The 14,486-nt window shown below is 46.1% G+C and overlaps 2 protein-coding genes across 2 annotated transcripts; both read right to left on the minus strand.

Moving 5' to 3' along the window:
- Positions 1-7,626: 7,626 nt before the first annotated feature.
- LOC129590301 (uncharacterized) lies at positions 7,627-8,726 on the minus strand. The gene is made up of 2 exons (XM_055485455.1): positions 8,001-8,726; positions 7,627-7,942 (listed from the first exon to the last, which is right to left on the minus strand). Exons 1-2 carry the CDS (start codon positions 8,724-8,726, stop codon positions 7,694-7,696), a joined length of 975 nt encoding a protein of 324 aa, XP_055341430.1. The 3' UTR covers positions 7,627-7,693.
- A 1,333-nt stretch (positions 8,727-10,059) lies between these two features.
- Positions 10,060-14,380, minus strand: LOC129590302 (uncharacterized). The gene is made up of 10 exons (XM_055485456.1): positions 14,251-14,380; positions 13,555-14,009; positions 12,931-13,014; positions 12,646-12,783; positions 11,853-12,586; positions 11,276-11,742; positions 10,929-11,133; positions 10,669-10,872; positions 10,529-10,608; positions 10,060-10,469 (listed from the first exon to the last, which is right to left on the minus strand). The coding sequence occupies exons 1-10, from the start codon at positions 14,378-14,380 to the stop codon at positions 10,060-10,062; spliced, it is 2,907 nt and encodes a 968-aa protein (XP_055341431.1).
- Between the last annotated feature and the right edge of the window lie 106 nt (positions 14,381-14,486).

Genomic DNA, 14,486 nt, shown 5'->3' on the forward strand with positions numbered 1-14,486 from the left:
ACCGTCGTCGTTTTGGGATCAGTACCTTGAAGAGCTTAATAATGAGGTGCAGCTTTACCTGCCTGATTTTATGGAAAAGAATACGAAGAACGGGAAGAAGCCGCAGAAACAAATTAAAGAGCGCGTTCTTAAGGCGTTGCCGGATGGTTGTTACTACGCCTGGCTGTTTAAGCATGTAAACTTCTTGAAAGAGTTTGACCTCCAGCAGTTGTCTGATCTTAAAGAAACAGTATTGACTCAGTATTTGGATAGAATTAAGTTGTGAATAAAGCGAGACGGCTTTGTAGGGTGCAATTGTTTTATTTATTCAAGACATGGTTACCCCCACGGAAACCCCCACGGGTTCCTATTTAAAAGCCAACTAAATTAACATCAAATAATCAAAAGTCTTTTATTGCTCTTGCTCCCGCTTCTCTCCTAAGGCGGGTGTACGAACGTGAACTAAAAATAAAAAAGCTGCAATTAGCAAAGCAGTAATATCCGCCAACGGATAGCAACTACCTTCATTAGGAGGTCGAATTCCGAAGTGTGTGATTCCAGTGATCTGTCAGCAGTACTTTTCCGAATGATTCCAACATGACGAAAAAAGTGAACATTGCAAATAAGAGGAAGTAGAAAACGGCAACAACGATTTTTTCCCACCGCCGCTCATGGCGGGTTAAATCGGGGAGCATTGCTTGTAGGTTGGACATTGTGAGCGATTCTTATTATTTGAATCAATAGCGTTTACTTAAATGTGAGCGGAGGTTTAAAAGTGCACATGAATGCCGTGTGAAAAATCTTCAAGTTGCATAGAAGCGACGTGTGCAAATCCACAAATTGCACAGGAGGATCGACTATAAAACGGTCGATCACGGATAAACGGACTTCATTTTAGTGCAATGGAGTCTTACGGTACGTCTGCTTTTAGCACAGTAGAAAATCGATTGATGACCTTTCCTGTCGACCAGTTGAATTCCCGTGTCAAACTCCCTCGTCGTCTAGCCGAAGCCGGATACATTTACGTGCCAGACCAGGGCTATTATCTCGTCAAGTGCTTCTGTTGTGGTCATCGGCTAACATTTGCCGAGTGGGGTGACGATGTTTGGAAGAAGCACGCCACAGGCAATCCAGACTGTCGCTACCTGCAGGCCCTGCGCCTAGCGTATGCAAATATCCATCGTCAACTGAACCAGTACTGGCAAGAGTATTGAACAATGTGCGTGATTTGGTTGCTGGTCTTGCTGCAGCATTATTTTATCTGTTTTAATTTGCAGTATGGCCCCCTTCAACCCGCGGATGGCACATTATCTTGCCCGCTTGAACAGTTTCAACCATGTGAAGCGATGGCAGTTCACTACGCAGACGAAGGAAGATATGGCGGCGGCCGGATTTTCTCATACTTGGTCCAACCTCATCCATTGCTACTACTGCGGTTTGGGGCTGTGGAACTTGTTGCCCTATGAACAAGTGGACGTTCATCATGCCCGCTACCGTCCACAGTGTCCCGTGATTGTCAGCCGACTGGGTCTGGATGCCATCGCCGAGATTCAACGCCTCCAGGAGAGGGTTAATGAAGCCCACTGCTGCGTTGAAGAGTTATGGGATCGTCGAGGGCCAAGCAATGGCAACATATGTTACTGCTGCGAGGAAGACGAACTGGGACCTCTTAAAGATATGAAAACCTTCGAGAACCGCTTGGCGTCCTTCCCTGTCAGCTGGAAATCCCGGGTCGTCCATCCAGTGCGACTGGCTGCCGCTGGATTCCAGTGGACTGGAGGGAATACTGCTGAATGCGTGTATTGCGGTCTGGTGGTGGACAAGTGGAAGAAAGGCGACGATCCCGAGGAAGTACATCGTTCTTTAAATCCTGAGTGTAAAAGTCTGTGTTGTATGTATTAAAGCGGTTTCTTAATTTCTAATCTTTGTTGTCGTCATCATGTGTAGCCCACTAAAGGAATATCCGCGCTTTCAAGCGCCTTTCGGTATGTGTGTTTGTGGACCGACAATGTCGGGTAAAACGCAATTTGTACTATCTTTGATTAAAAACCGCGCGCAGATGATCTGTCCGTCTCCTGATCGAGTAGTGTACTGTTACGGTGAATGGCAAAAAGCATTCGGTGAACTGGAAGAATCTGTTGAGTTTATCAAGGGCATTAATGCAATTTTTGAAACAGAAGATTTCTTTGATCCTGACCAGCATACCTTGTTAATTATTGACGATCTAGCTGGTGATATCTGCAAAGACGCGCGATGTTCGAATTTGTTTACGCGCGGAATCCATCATAAAAATGTTTCTGTTATCCTGCTATTACAGAACCTTTATAAGCAAGGAAAATCTATGCGAGATATAACGCTGAACTCGCAGTATCTTGTTTTATTCAAGAACGTCCGTGATATCAATCAAATTAAACTGCTTGCTCGTCAAACCGGACTGAATCAGCTGATCGATGCGTACCGCAAAGTCACCGCGGAACCGTACGAGCCACTAATAATTGATATGCGATCGACGTGCCCGGACTATTTAAGAGTGAGATCACACACACTTCCCAAACAGTCGATGCGGATTTTTGTGAAAGCCAATTCTAATGATATACCGAAGCCATGTCGGAACGTGTAGAAGCTCTTGCCCCTTTTGTGATCACTTTGAAACACCTAAAGCCGAAACAGCGTCGCGTCTTGATGGGATTTGCTAATAAACCGCAGTTGAAGGCTTTGGAAGAAATAGCGGCCAACATCATCAAGAATACCGTCAGTTTATCACCTTCCGATCTGAACAAGTGCAAACGCCACCGCAAAGCATTAAAGCTGTTAGCTTTGCGAAGATATCCTATGAAAGCCAAGAAGCGGATTTTACAACAAGGTGGATTTTTGGGTGCTATCTTGCCTGTTATTGCCGGTGTGCTTACATCGTTGATTGGTAATGGATGAATATTTTATTGTTCCTCGCCGCGTCATGGAGGAGCGACTACATGAAAAGATCCAAATCAATCGAGAGCCTCCCGAAGCCAAAGCTGTCGTCTCACTAGACAACTTAGTTGCCGAAACCTTGCAACGCAAAGATATAAGCGAATATGAGAAAGCCAGTCAACTTTCCAGTATCTTAGAACGCTTCCTGGCTTTGAAGCAAAAAGCCATGCCCGATGAAAATCTCGTGGAACCTCCCAAATACGTCCCTCCTACTCCGCCTATAACCAAAAAGCCCCGCCCTAGTCGCCCCAAAGAGAAAGCGGATGAAGCACCCGTTCCTGTGCCCCGCTTACGATCACACAAACACCAAACGGGACACGGCATGAAACGCAAAATTAGTTGGATCACACTGTCGTAATGTCTGGATTTTTACCATCTGTGATTCGATTGTGCCGATTTTTTAAGCTTAACTGTGTCTCCAATTGCTGCAACGATGGATCGCCTAATGAAGAGGTACCTCGATCCTCGTCATCCCGGAAGTTTTGGCGGCGTCGAACGATTCCGAAGAACGCTAAAGACCAGAGCCAACAAACGGAAAGCGGAGGAGATATTGCAGGAGATCGATGCGTACACTGTCACCAAAGAAAGCCGGAAACGGTTTCCACGCAATCCAGTGATAGTTACCAATCTGCGGCAGCAATATCAGGCTGATTTGGCCGATTTGTCAAAATATTCCAGAGAAAATGGTGGAATAAAGTATTTGTTGTTTGTTATTGACTGCTTCTCAAAGATGCTGAGTGTTCAAGCCTTGAAGACAAAGACCGGAAAAGAAACTCGCGATGCCCTTCAGAAATCGTTTGAAGAACTCGGTAAACCGGAAAAGTTGCAATACGACAAAGGAACCGAAATGCTGAATTCAACTGTGCGTGCGTTTTTAAAAGACCAGAACGTCCAGTTTTTCACATCCCAGAATGAAGACATAAAATGTGCTATGGCTGAGCGTGTGATTCGTACGATCAAATCCCGCATTTTCCGATTATTCCGTTACCGCGTCAGCACTCACTATATCGACAAATTGCCGGACATTGTGCACTCGTACAATCACTCCTTGCATAGCGCCCATGGATTGCGACCTATCGATGTCAAGCAAGAAAATTCGTTGTCCGTGTACAACAAGCTGTACCCGGAGCCCACGGTAAAGAAACCGCGCTACAAGGTTGGTGATGCCGTACGGATTTCCATTCGGAAAGGAAAAGTGGAAAAGGGATACACGTATCGATTTAAGGAAGAGATATTCTTCGTTCAACAAGTTATTCCTCATCCGGTACCGGTTTATGTTTTGAAAGACTATCAAGACAACACTATTGACGGAAAATTCTACGAACCAGAGTTATCTCTCGTTCGAAACGTTCCTGACAAAGAACATACTGTGGACTTTGTTGTAAAACGCCGTGGAAAGAAAGTCTTAGTTCGTTGGCTAGGCTACGGACCGGAACACGATCAGTGGATAGATGAAAAATGTATGAAGGTGCGCCATTCTACCTAACCCTGCCAAGTGATGTGGCTACTGATCCTGCCAACACACCGTCGAACTGGACCACCAAACTGAAGCATCCTATTACCTTGAAAGGCAAATGGGAAATGGCACTGGTGGAACTACAGTATCTGAATTCGTTTTATACTCTGCCTGTTGAGCAAAAAATCCAACTAGACGTTGTGCGAGAGTTTTATCTGAAAAAAGATGGTGAGTTCATCCAAACTCCTAGATATATCAGTGCCCAAAAAAGTATTGTGGTGCCACCGGGCAACTACAAGAACGCAGAGTTGCTACTGCAAACCATTAACTCTTTGGCTCCTATCATAAAGACCTATTTAATGGACGGAAAAGTGATGGACGACAAAAGTGCATTGCCGGGCAACAAAATGTTTGACGTACAATTCTATACGCCAACCAACCATAAGGTCAAGCTCAGCATCGGAAATGAACGAGTATCTGTTAGCTTTCCACCCGAATCTTTAACGTTACAAAAAATTCTGGGTTTCGAACAAAGCCAATTTGAGCCGGAGGTTCCTGCTGAAACGATTGACGGCGCGCATGGTCAAGCGAAAGCTAAATACCTATCGTTCTGGGACAGAGCTCCAACGCCAAAGCTGACGACATTTCTGTCCGATCGACCAGTCAACACACTGCTCGGTAACCAAAGCCTATTCTTATACAGCGATGTGGCCGACTACAGTCTGATCGGAGACACCGCAGCGCAATTTCTGCGTGCTGTACCTATTAGAGGCGAAGTAAATCAAACCGTGGAAGCACGCTTCGACATTCCCCATTATGTTCCAGTTCTTCGCCAACATTTTGAAACTATCAAGCTGATTATTGCCAACGATCTCGGAGACGAAGCCAAATTCCAAACGGTAAAGTCTCTTGTGAAATTGCACTTCCGACCACAGCGTCTCTACTGAAAATGCCTTTCATTCAGTATGTTCCTGATCCGCGCCGCTACGACGAAATATTCGTTAGCCAAACAGGAGGTAGCGCCCTCATTCGCTACCGTGGAACACTACAAAACGGCTCTGGCCTTTCCCAAATCCTGAAGAGCTTATTCGCCAAAATATCGGCGTTTGCCAAACCCATCATACGCCGTGCCGCTCCGCATGCCAAAGCAGCGTTAGATGCCGCCACGCCGCATTTGCAAGAAGCCGCTACCGGGGCTATTAAAGAGGTTGCTGATAAAGCCAAAGAAACCATAAGCAAGCGTTTAGCACCGCAAGAAGGAAGTGGAATACGTAAGAAACGCCGTATTGTCCGTAACCGACAGCGTATTAAACGCATTCCTCCAACTAATATTCCCGACTACTTTTGACCATGGCCTTACTGATGATGAAAATTCGGAGCCGGCAATGCAGCTGGAAAACCAACTGTTCGCCTTACCGGCTACGCTAACTGATCGGTGGCGTACCGAGCATGAGAAGTTGAACCCCACTACGATTCTGACGGATAGCGGCTCGGCTGGCGATATTAATTTTTATATTCCTCCCAGTACAGCTGGACTGCTTAGCCTGGCAGACATGATCTTAGAATTGGAGGTCGGCATCAAAGTAAAGAAAGGAGCTGCTGACTGGACGCTGGTAACGAACGCTGACAATGTGGCCCCCGTTAACAATTTTCTGCATTCGCTGTTCTCTTCGTGCCACGTAACTGTGGCAAATCGACTTATCTCGGATGCCGCGACATTTTATCCATACCGGGCTTATTTGGACTCTTTGCTATCTTATTCGGTGGATGCCCAAAGGTCCCAGTTATCATCTGCTGCGTTTTATACTGACACTGCACACAAGATGAGCGACGAAAAAGACAACAAAGGAGAAGTTAGCCGCAAAGCCCTATTTTCTGGCAGTAACTACGTGCAGTTGTCGGGTAAAATATTTGCGGACTTACTCGACCAAAGTAAACCATTGTGCACTGGTGTTCCCATCAATATCTGGTTGGTGATGAGCCGGCCGGAATTTTGTTTGCGTGTATGGGATACCAATGCCACCAAACAGTTCAAACCGTTCATTCGGAATGCTCGCTTATCGGTCCGCCGGTATATCCCGGCACCCGATTTCATGACGGCCGTGGCCTCGGAAATGCTAAAGAAAACCGTCATGTATCACATTGAGCGCGTGGTGAAGCGTGTGTCGGATATTCCACAAAAGACGCAGAGCACCGTGGTAAGCAACCTGCAGATTGGACAGATTCCTAAGGTTGTGATCATCGGTTTCCTGGAAAGCGACGATTTTCACGGCAACATCAAAACAAATCCTTTCAACTTTCAACACTTTAACGTCACCCAGATCAGTGTGGAAGTGGATGGACAGAGCTACCCCACAAAACCATACACTGCCGATTTTGGACGGTCACAGTCGTTAGAGTGCTACGATGGTTTGTTGGACGCCTTGGGATATCGAACACATCCACAAAACAGTGTTCATTTTAATCGGACGGCTTATAATGGTGGTTACACGTTATTCGGCTTTGACTTGACACCGGGACATACAGGAAGAGGACCGCTGACTTTGGTGAAGCAAGGCAATTTAAGCGTGTCGGTCAACTTTGAGAAACCTCTGGATAAAACAGTCATGATGGTCGCCATGTTGGTGTACGACAGCATTATCGAAATTAACCAGCATCGCCAGTTGATTGCGGATTTTTCAACATGAACACGGAGCAGATTTTCAGTGCCCTACAGTCAAACTCATCGACGAAAACAGTGCTGCGTGGAGTGTATGCCAGCGACAAAGTGCCAAATACACTTTCGCCCTACCCTGGTGCGGCGGTGGTCAACACTGATCCAGCGGACCAAGACGGATCACACTGGATTGCTCTTTACCAAGAACAGGATGGAGTTATTGAGGTGTTTGATTCGTTTGGGAGGAAACTGGATTCGTATACAAAGAATTTTGCGAGTATAATGTCAGCGAATCGGATTATAGAGCAATCCGAACAATTTCAATCTGAATATTCTACCGTGCGTGGGCAATATTGTTTATTTTTTTATTCTTCGACGTGTTTGTGGCGAATCTTACACTAATATTGTGCATTTGTTTACCGATAATCGAGCGAGCAACGACAAAATGGTCTGTCAGTATGTTAATTCTTATTTTGACATCAACATTTAAGTCATTGACAGTGCATTTATCCGACAAATATGTAAACGCATATCGGAATTAAAATGACGGAAAAAACAGCCGCGGTTTATTCGTTTAAGGAAAAAGAGACAAATGAAACGCTAAGCCAATAAGAAGCAATCATTGACATCGCTCAGATGAGCTTTGCAAACATGGCACGAAACTCCAAAGCATTAAGTTCAAGATACCCTTTAACGTCCAATCCAATAACTTGCCCAACGTCCACTTGGTCAGCTTCCAACAGCACAGCCTCCACGTAGCGCGACTCCAAAATAGCCTTCTCAGCCGCTGCCCACTCGTCATCGCTGGCGCTCCCGCACACCATCTTGCCGTTACGTCCACGCATCTGGTGGATCAGTTCCGTAAACTCTTCGGCCACTTCCTAGATTAAATGATACACATGGATACGTGCAAATTAAACTTGAGACAGAACTGCTTACTTCTTTCAGCTTGTCATAAGCCAAGGCAGACTTCAAAGTCTTCGGCACATGGTTGGCTTCATCCACAATGAGGAGCTCTTTCAGCAGTGTCATGTCCACAACCAGCTCCTTCAGTCCGTCGTAGGTTTTCAAGCCAAACGTCACGCCAGCTTTGGTAGGAAACAGGTCGCCGTTGTTGCCGAGAGTGTAGCGACGCACGGTGGCCGTGTTGACACGGTTGTAGCGTCCCCATCCAAAGTACAATCCATTCTCCAGGGCGTACAGTGGTGTCAGCTTACCATCGGTCCCGCTGCTGCACTGGGAAATCTTGTCCAGGTCCCCTTTGCCGCTCATAATCAAGGCACACAAGCGCATGAATCCAGGCTTCTTTACCGTGATGGACTTTTCCAGGGTGCGGCGGTAGGTGTCGTCGCTCTGCTTCTTCCACTCTCCGATGACAATGGCCGAGACTCCGTCTTGGAAACGGGCGTACACGTACTTCTCGAAGCCGATCTTGTAGACATTGGCACCTTCATGGGTAAAGGCGTGACGAGGATGCTTGGTGACCTCTTGCTCCTTGAACTTCTTGGCTAGGCTTAGCTTGACATCATCCACTTCCGGGGCACGGCGTTTGGCAAAAGTACGTGGCTTCAGAGGCGTGGCCGGAATCTCACGGGCGGCTCCACTGCTTGACGGCTTGGGAGACATGGCACGTTCAGAAGAAATTAAATCAGGAATGAACTCCATAGTTGTTGCAAAGGATAAACGTCTTTAAAATAGTTTAGAAAACAGAAGCATCGAAAAAATGATATAGTGATTCACTTATTGCTTGCTTTTATGGGCTGGCAGACAAGCGTTGTCCTGTGCAAAATCCAGAAAGGTGCTGCAGGCTCAGTTTTGCATGGGACGCTCCTATGCAAGTTGAGTAAATCTGCACTTGTACGTACATAAAAGACCTGCTTCCAGTGGAACATACTGGTTTTGCATACCACTCTCCTATGCAAATTTGGGGCAGACGAAAAACGTACGATTGTTACAGTACAAAAGCAACGCGTATTTATTAGTTGCAGTTCATTCCATTCATTCACACAGTTCAAAATGGGTCTAAGGTGTGTTTTAGATGCTGATTGGTTCGTGATTGACGAACTAAAATTTTTAAAACAGTTGGCGTTTTTTTGTCCCGAAAAAGGGGAAGTCGGCTTTTACACATTTACGCTACCGCGCAGTGCTTCCCAGTGTGCACGTGACTTGGAGAGACAGGCGCGCCATTCTCACGGATTGATCTGGCACACTTACGGTGACTACCGCCACAATCAGACAACGGTGGTTTTTGAGAATATTTTTGAAAGAATCGGTCGACCAGCTGACGTCACGTTCTACGCCAAGGGATTGGAAAAGTGTCGTTTCCTGGAAAAGTACTTGCCGGAAGTCATCAATCTGGAGGACTATCACTGCCCAACGTTCCGGCGATTGACATCTGCAAGCCAAACCACGCAGCGGAAGGCAATCATCTTCGGACTGTGGTTACACAGGAATGGTACGGATCACCAATGTTGTTGCCACCGCGAAGCTAAACTGCCACCTGAATCTGACCGAGATTGAGAAACGCTTGCCATTGGCTCAATATACCCCCCGCTCATTTTCCGGACTTCTCCTTCGTAGCATTGCCCCACCCAGAGCACACTGTCAGCTGTATGTCAACGGTAAAGTGACCGTGAATGGTGGCAAGAATTTGGACGAATCGCGTTTTTTGTTAAAATATTTTGTGCGATTACTGCGTAAAATTGGTTATGATTGTTCTGTTACTGACTATACGGTGGTCAATATTGTGGGCACGCATGATTTTGGTCAGAAGTTTGACCTTGACAGTGTTAGTAAACGATTGAACGTTCCGTACTTTGCTGATAGATTTCTTGGGTTACGAATCAAGTTGCCAGAGTGTACGGCTGTTTTGTTTTCTAGTGGGCGTTGTAATTTTTTAGGCGCAAAATCTGAGGTTGATTTGACTTGGGCGATGATTGATTTGGTGTTAGTGCTACCAATAAACTGAGAAGAACCACTTCAGATTTTATTCAGAACTTCATCGCGACGTATAACCGTAAGGCAAAGTGCTCCAATCAACATCAACAATTCTTCGCTTATCGTACGTAAAACTCAGCCGTTTACAAAGATCCACCTGCTTCAAAGTCATAGTTTTCTTATCGCGCTTAATACTGTCTGGATACTCTGCCACAAGAAAATCGGTCTTCTTTTCCAAAACACCAACCATCCTTTCGAAAGTTATGACTTCACTAGTTTGACCATTGAGTGTAAAACCTTTAACTTTAACTACACTTTTTCCATCGTTGGTCTTGTAAGAGTATGTCTTTGGGCCAAGGCTAACGAACTGGGTCATGAACTGTCCAGGTTGTAACTCATCCGTCAAGTCGCCGAGAAATTTGCCCGTCGGCGGAACGGAAATTCCTGGTCTGTTCACAAAAATTATGGAATCTGAAAATACGCAAGAATCACGTCTTGACACTTAATAAGAAGTTAAGCAGATGTCTCACCAGTGTCAAAATACAATAACGTGTCCTGCACTTGTTCCATGTAACCATACAAGTGAAGGCGTGCCCAGCAGGTCGTAAAACTGTAACAAAAAATTTCACCGATGAATCACCGGTGCACCCCAAAGACAGTAGACACTTACGCAGCTAAAACTACGTTGGCGTGTGGGTTCTGCTCGACGAACAGGCTTTCCCTGGTGTAGGATAGTTGGAGGACATCGTCACTGAACAGGTCCCACGAGTGTATATGATACTCTCCAGAAAGAAGCATCCGGTAAAATTCCTCCGGCGAAGAGATGTACTTGGTGTTTGGTTTGTTGTCCTGCATGCCCAAACGGCCCCAGAAGCTGCAAACAAAGGCGGTCATTGTGCGCTTTGCGAAGGAAAAAGTTCAAGTATATACCTATTCAAACAGAGCTTTGCCAGTGCTCTCATCCCTGGATTGGCTTCTATCTTGTCGTGCTCCAGTTCGATCCCTTCGTGTTCATGGAAATCCCGCAGATACTGGTCTTTTTCCATGTCGGTAGCGACATCCGCTGGCCATCCACTCGCTTCGGTTTTGATCTTGAGAAAACGGTCAATGTAGTCGCAAACAATCGCTCCTCGGACTGTTCAAAATGCCAAACTTCAAATATCTTAGCTACGAGGTAACCGCGGTCAATTGCAGCGTGTAACTCCGGTGAACCTAAAAAAAAAAGTTCCCGTGGGGGTTTATGTGGGGGTTTTACACATGCGGAATTTGATACTTACACCAAGTTCCAACGAGCACCCGTTCATCGTTCGCGTGTGTACATGGTGCGTTCTGCTTTTCTTGGGCGCAGGTGCGGCATAAAGGGAAGACCAACTTCCCGTTGGATCGGTATGGCAAGACGGGAAGATTCAGATCTGCTGGAGGCAGTACTTCACACTGAATTATCCCAAAATAATTGGCAATTGCATCAAAATCCCTATTGATGATGGTCGGATGTCCGATGGGGTAACGCTTGTTCTTGTTAACGTAGGGGTATTCGCTGCAAAGATCAAAGTAGCGAATCTTTTCGTCGTCCTTCACACTATGAAAAAGCTTGGTGGCATTCGTGCGACCGCCATAAAACGCATCCCGGGGATTGATGGGCTGCCGTACAGTGATTTCTTCGATAAAGGCTGCAAAAAATGGCTCCTGTTTCACAAGGCTGTCGAACTCGTGCACCCAAATCACGCAAAGTTCATGGCCCATGCTACGAATACGAGCATCCCGTTGAACGGTTTCCTCATAATCTTGCTCATGGGCAGGTTTCGGAAAGGATGAATCGTGTCCGGAGCAGTGCATTCAGGGCATCCATGGTACCAGCAACCGTGAAATTCAAAAACTTTGCCGGTAGAGGCGGAGTATCCATCCACAAAATACTGTCCAATTTTAAATTCTGCTCCTGAGGCTCTGGTCTGGATGGGATAATTCTCTTCCAGCTCCATCCACTGCAGCCACTTCAATGCCTTGACGGACTGGTTTCTATTGGAGTGGTATCCTTGTGGTGGGATCAAACCGATCTGGTTAGCCTTGAGGATATTCGTACGCCAATACAAACCACATAATCCGGCAATGGTTATGGATGACGAAAATGGACAGATTCCGCTGCTGATGCCCAAAACGAGACTGCGGAACTGCAGACAACACTTGCGAAGCACAGTTACATCGTTGCTGCAGTAGCTGACAAACTCTTTGCGGAAGTCGAAGGTGTTCTCTTTGGCAGCCACTTCATTTTCGTACCATATCTTGAAAGATTCCCGGTCCTTTTTGTTCATAAACTGGTATCCGTACTCGTCCATTGAAAGGAACTCCGTCACTTGGTCCCAGTTTTCGGGGCGATTAAAACGATGTGGAAAAAGGCCTTTTGCGGTGTCTGCAATACCGAAAGTGGCAAGCCATTTGGACAGGCTTTGAGGGTTGAAATTAATGCTGTCCCGAAAGCGGATGTTCAGCTGTGGTACATCCAGTTGCATTATCTTGCCGCCATTCATAATCACCCGGGGAACGATGCCATTCGTTAAAAGCCAGTTCATAATGAAATACCCATCGAAAGCCTTCAAATGAACAACACCATTTTTGTTAAGATGAAACAAACAACCACTGTAGAACTTACTTTAAAATTGTGCGCGATGATGTAATGATCCCGGTGGTCATCGCTAAAGAGGAATCGGCATAGTTGCTCAGTGATGTCTCCAAGCGGTTCGGTTTCTTCTGGAAATATCCACTCCTCGCCTTCGTCATTCTGCACCACCTAAAGATGCCATGAAATATAGCAGAACGTTGGTGGGGGTTTCAGTGGGGGTGACAAAGTTCAAATGATTTGCTACTGTATTACAAAAGCATTCAACAAACGTATTCTTTTAACAGTCAAAAAACGTTTGATGATAGTTACGCTTACCGCGAGATTAGGATGCAACTGTCCATCGTCCGCAACGTAGGTCTCAAAGTCAAAAAATAAAAACTTGGCATCGGAAAACTGCATCTTTCGAAACGGACCCAAAGTCTTTGGTTTCATGTAGCATCGATGATCCCCTATGACATGTTCTCGACAGGTCTTGCAAAACATCTCGCCGCAACGATGAATGGCTCCCGGTTTTCTTCTCATCGTGGAATAAACTGATCCGCATTGGTTGCACAATTTTACGGTACTGCAAATGCTACGTCGATTGCAAAACAACATCTCTGTGCCGGGACCCAGCTTATGGTGATCAAAGCAAGACTGTCCATAAAATTGCCGATTGCAATCAGTACAGGCGATCATGTTCGAGGTGTCCATTAAACAACTTGGACGCAGGCACTGATTACACTGTCCTGCGCAACGGTGATTTCTTCGGTCGTTGTACCCTTTGTTGCACTCAAAACACCAATAGCCACGATTGAAGAAAGCCGTCATAGAGGTCAACACGTCAAAATGGCGATTATGGAACAATAGGCAGATATGCTTCTTCTCAGGTTTTCCGCTGTATACTATACTGTTGGCTTGCATGGTGCTAACGATAACAACCTGATAACCAGGAAGTACCTTTTCAAAAGCCGTGACATCCGCGAGCGTGTATTCCCGGATAGGTAGGCCAGCATCTTCAATCAGCTCCTTGGACAGCGCAAGGATTTTTCTCTTTCCTTTGGCAATGTGTCTGGCGTAATCCTCCCGACCATTCGCAAAGGCTTTACCGATTACCAGCGCGCGGGCCATACAAATCTCGTCGTCGTTGTTGACCAAGATGACCGACCTCATCTTCTTCAGCTTCTGGTACAATAACAACGGGACGTCCCGGACACATCGACCAGACGGAATCTCCGTATGCTCCACGGAAACCGCATACGAATCATCAATGACCAACTCTTGATGCGAATTGAGGACCTTCGATATTTCCGCCATCCAACGCTGCACGGTCAGCTGTGATCGCAAAGTCGGGGGCGTCCAGATAGGAAAGGACAAATGTGCCGACTCCACCGATACACGAACATATTGGTGATCTGCGATTCCCTCCAAAACAGTCACTATCACAATCCAATACAGCCACTATCACAGCAGGTGCTTCGATGAAACTGATGGCGTCCAAATCATGCACGCTAACCATAAACCACTTGAAACGCATATTGTGAGTCTTCGAAAACCGGTGCCCTTTAGCCTCGACAGCAACATGTTCAGCCACTTGAAAATTCTCAGGGATACCACCTCCCACTTGAGGCTCATTAAATACCCAGTCATTCATACCGGCCAACTCGGCAGCATCAACCATGTCCTCATGCGATAAGACCATTGCCTCATCATCAAAGACCCAGTCGTCTAAGGCCGCTAAAGCCGCCGCATCAACAAGGTCATCTTCCGATAACTCGTAATCCATATTTTTTAAGAGTAAAAAAAAAATCCGACGAAACGAAATAGTGAACACTGAATTTGCACAAATGCAGATTTTGGAAGTCAGAAAATTACTAGAGCGAAATTTCAAC

This window comes from Paramacrobiotus metropolitanus, unplaced genomic scaffold (assembly GCF_019649055.1).
Source record: "Paramacrobiotus metropolitanus isolate TYO unplaced genomic scaffold, Prichtersi_v1.0 Parri_scaffold0000039, whole genome shotgun sequence".
Taxonomy (NCBI): domain Eukaryota; kingdom Metazoa; phylum Tardigrada; class Eutardigrada; order Parachela; family Macrobiotidae; genus Paramacrobiotus; species Paramacrobiotus metropolitanus.

Bases quoted from the DNA above. Each gene is read 5' to 3' on its own strand.
- LOC129590301 (XM_055485455.1), bottom strand. From the start codon at position 8,726: ATGGAGTTCATTCCTGATTTAATTTCTTCTGAACGTGCCATGTCTCCC. The intron at 7,943-8,000 runs GTAAGCAGTTCT...CATTTAATCTAG, and splicing joins CTTATGACAAGCTGAAAGAA to GAAGTGGCCGAAGAGTTTAC.
- LOC129590302 (XM_055485456.1), bottom strand. From the start codon at position 14,380: ATGGATTACGAGTTATCGGAAGATGACCTTGTTGATGCGGCGGCTTTA. The intron at 12,784-12,930 runs GTAAGCGTAACT...TGGCATCTTTAG, and splicing joins AGTTGCATCCTAATCTCGCG to GTGGTGCAGAATGACGAAGG. The intron at 10,873-10,928 runs GTATATACTTGA...CTTTGTTTGCAG, and splicing joins GCAAAGCTCTGTTTGAATAG to CTTCTGGGGCCGTTTGGGCA.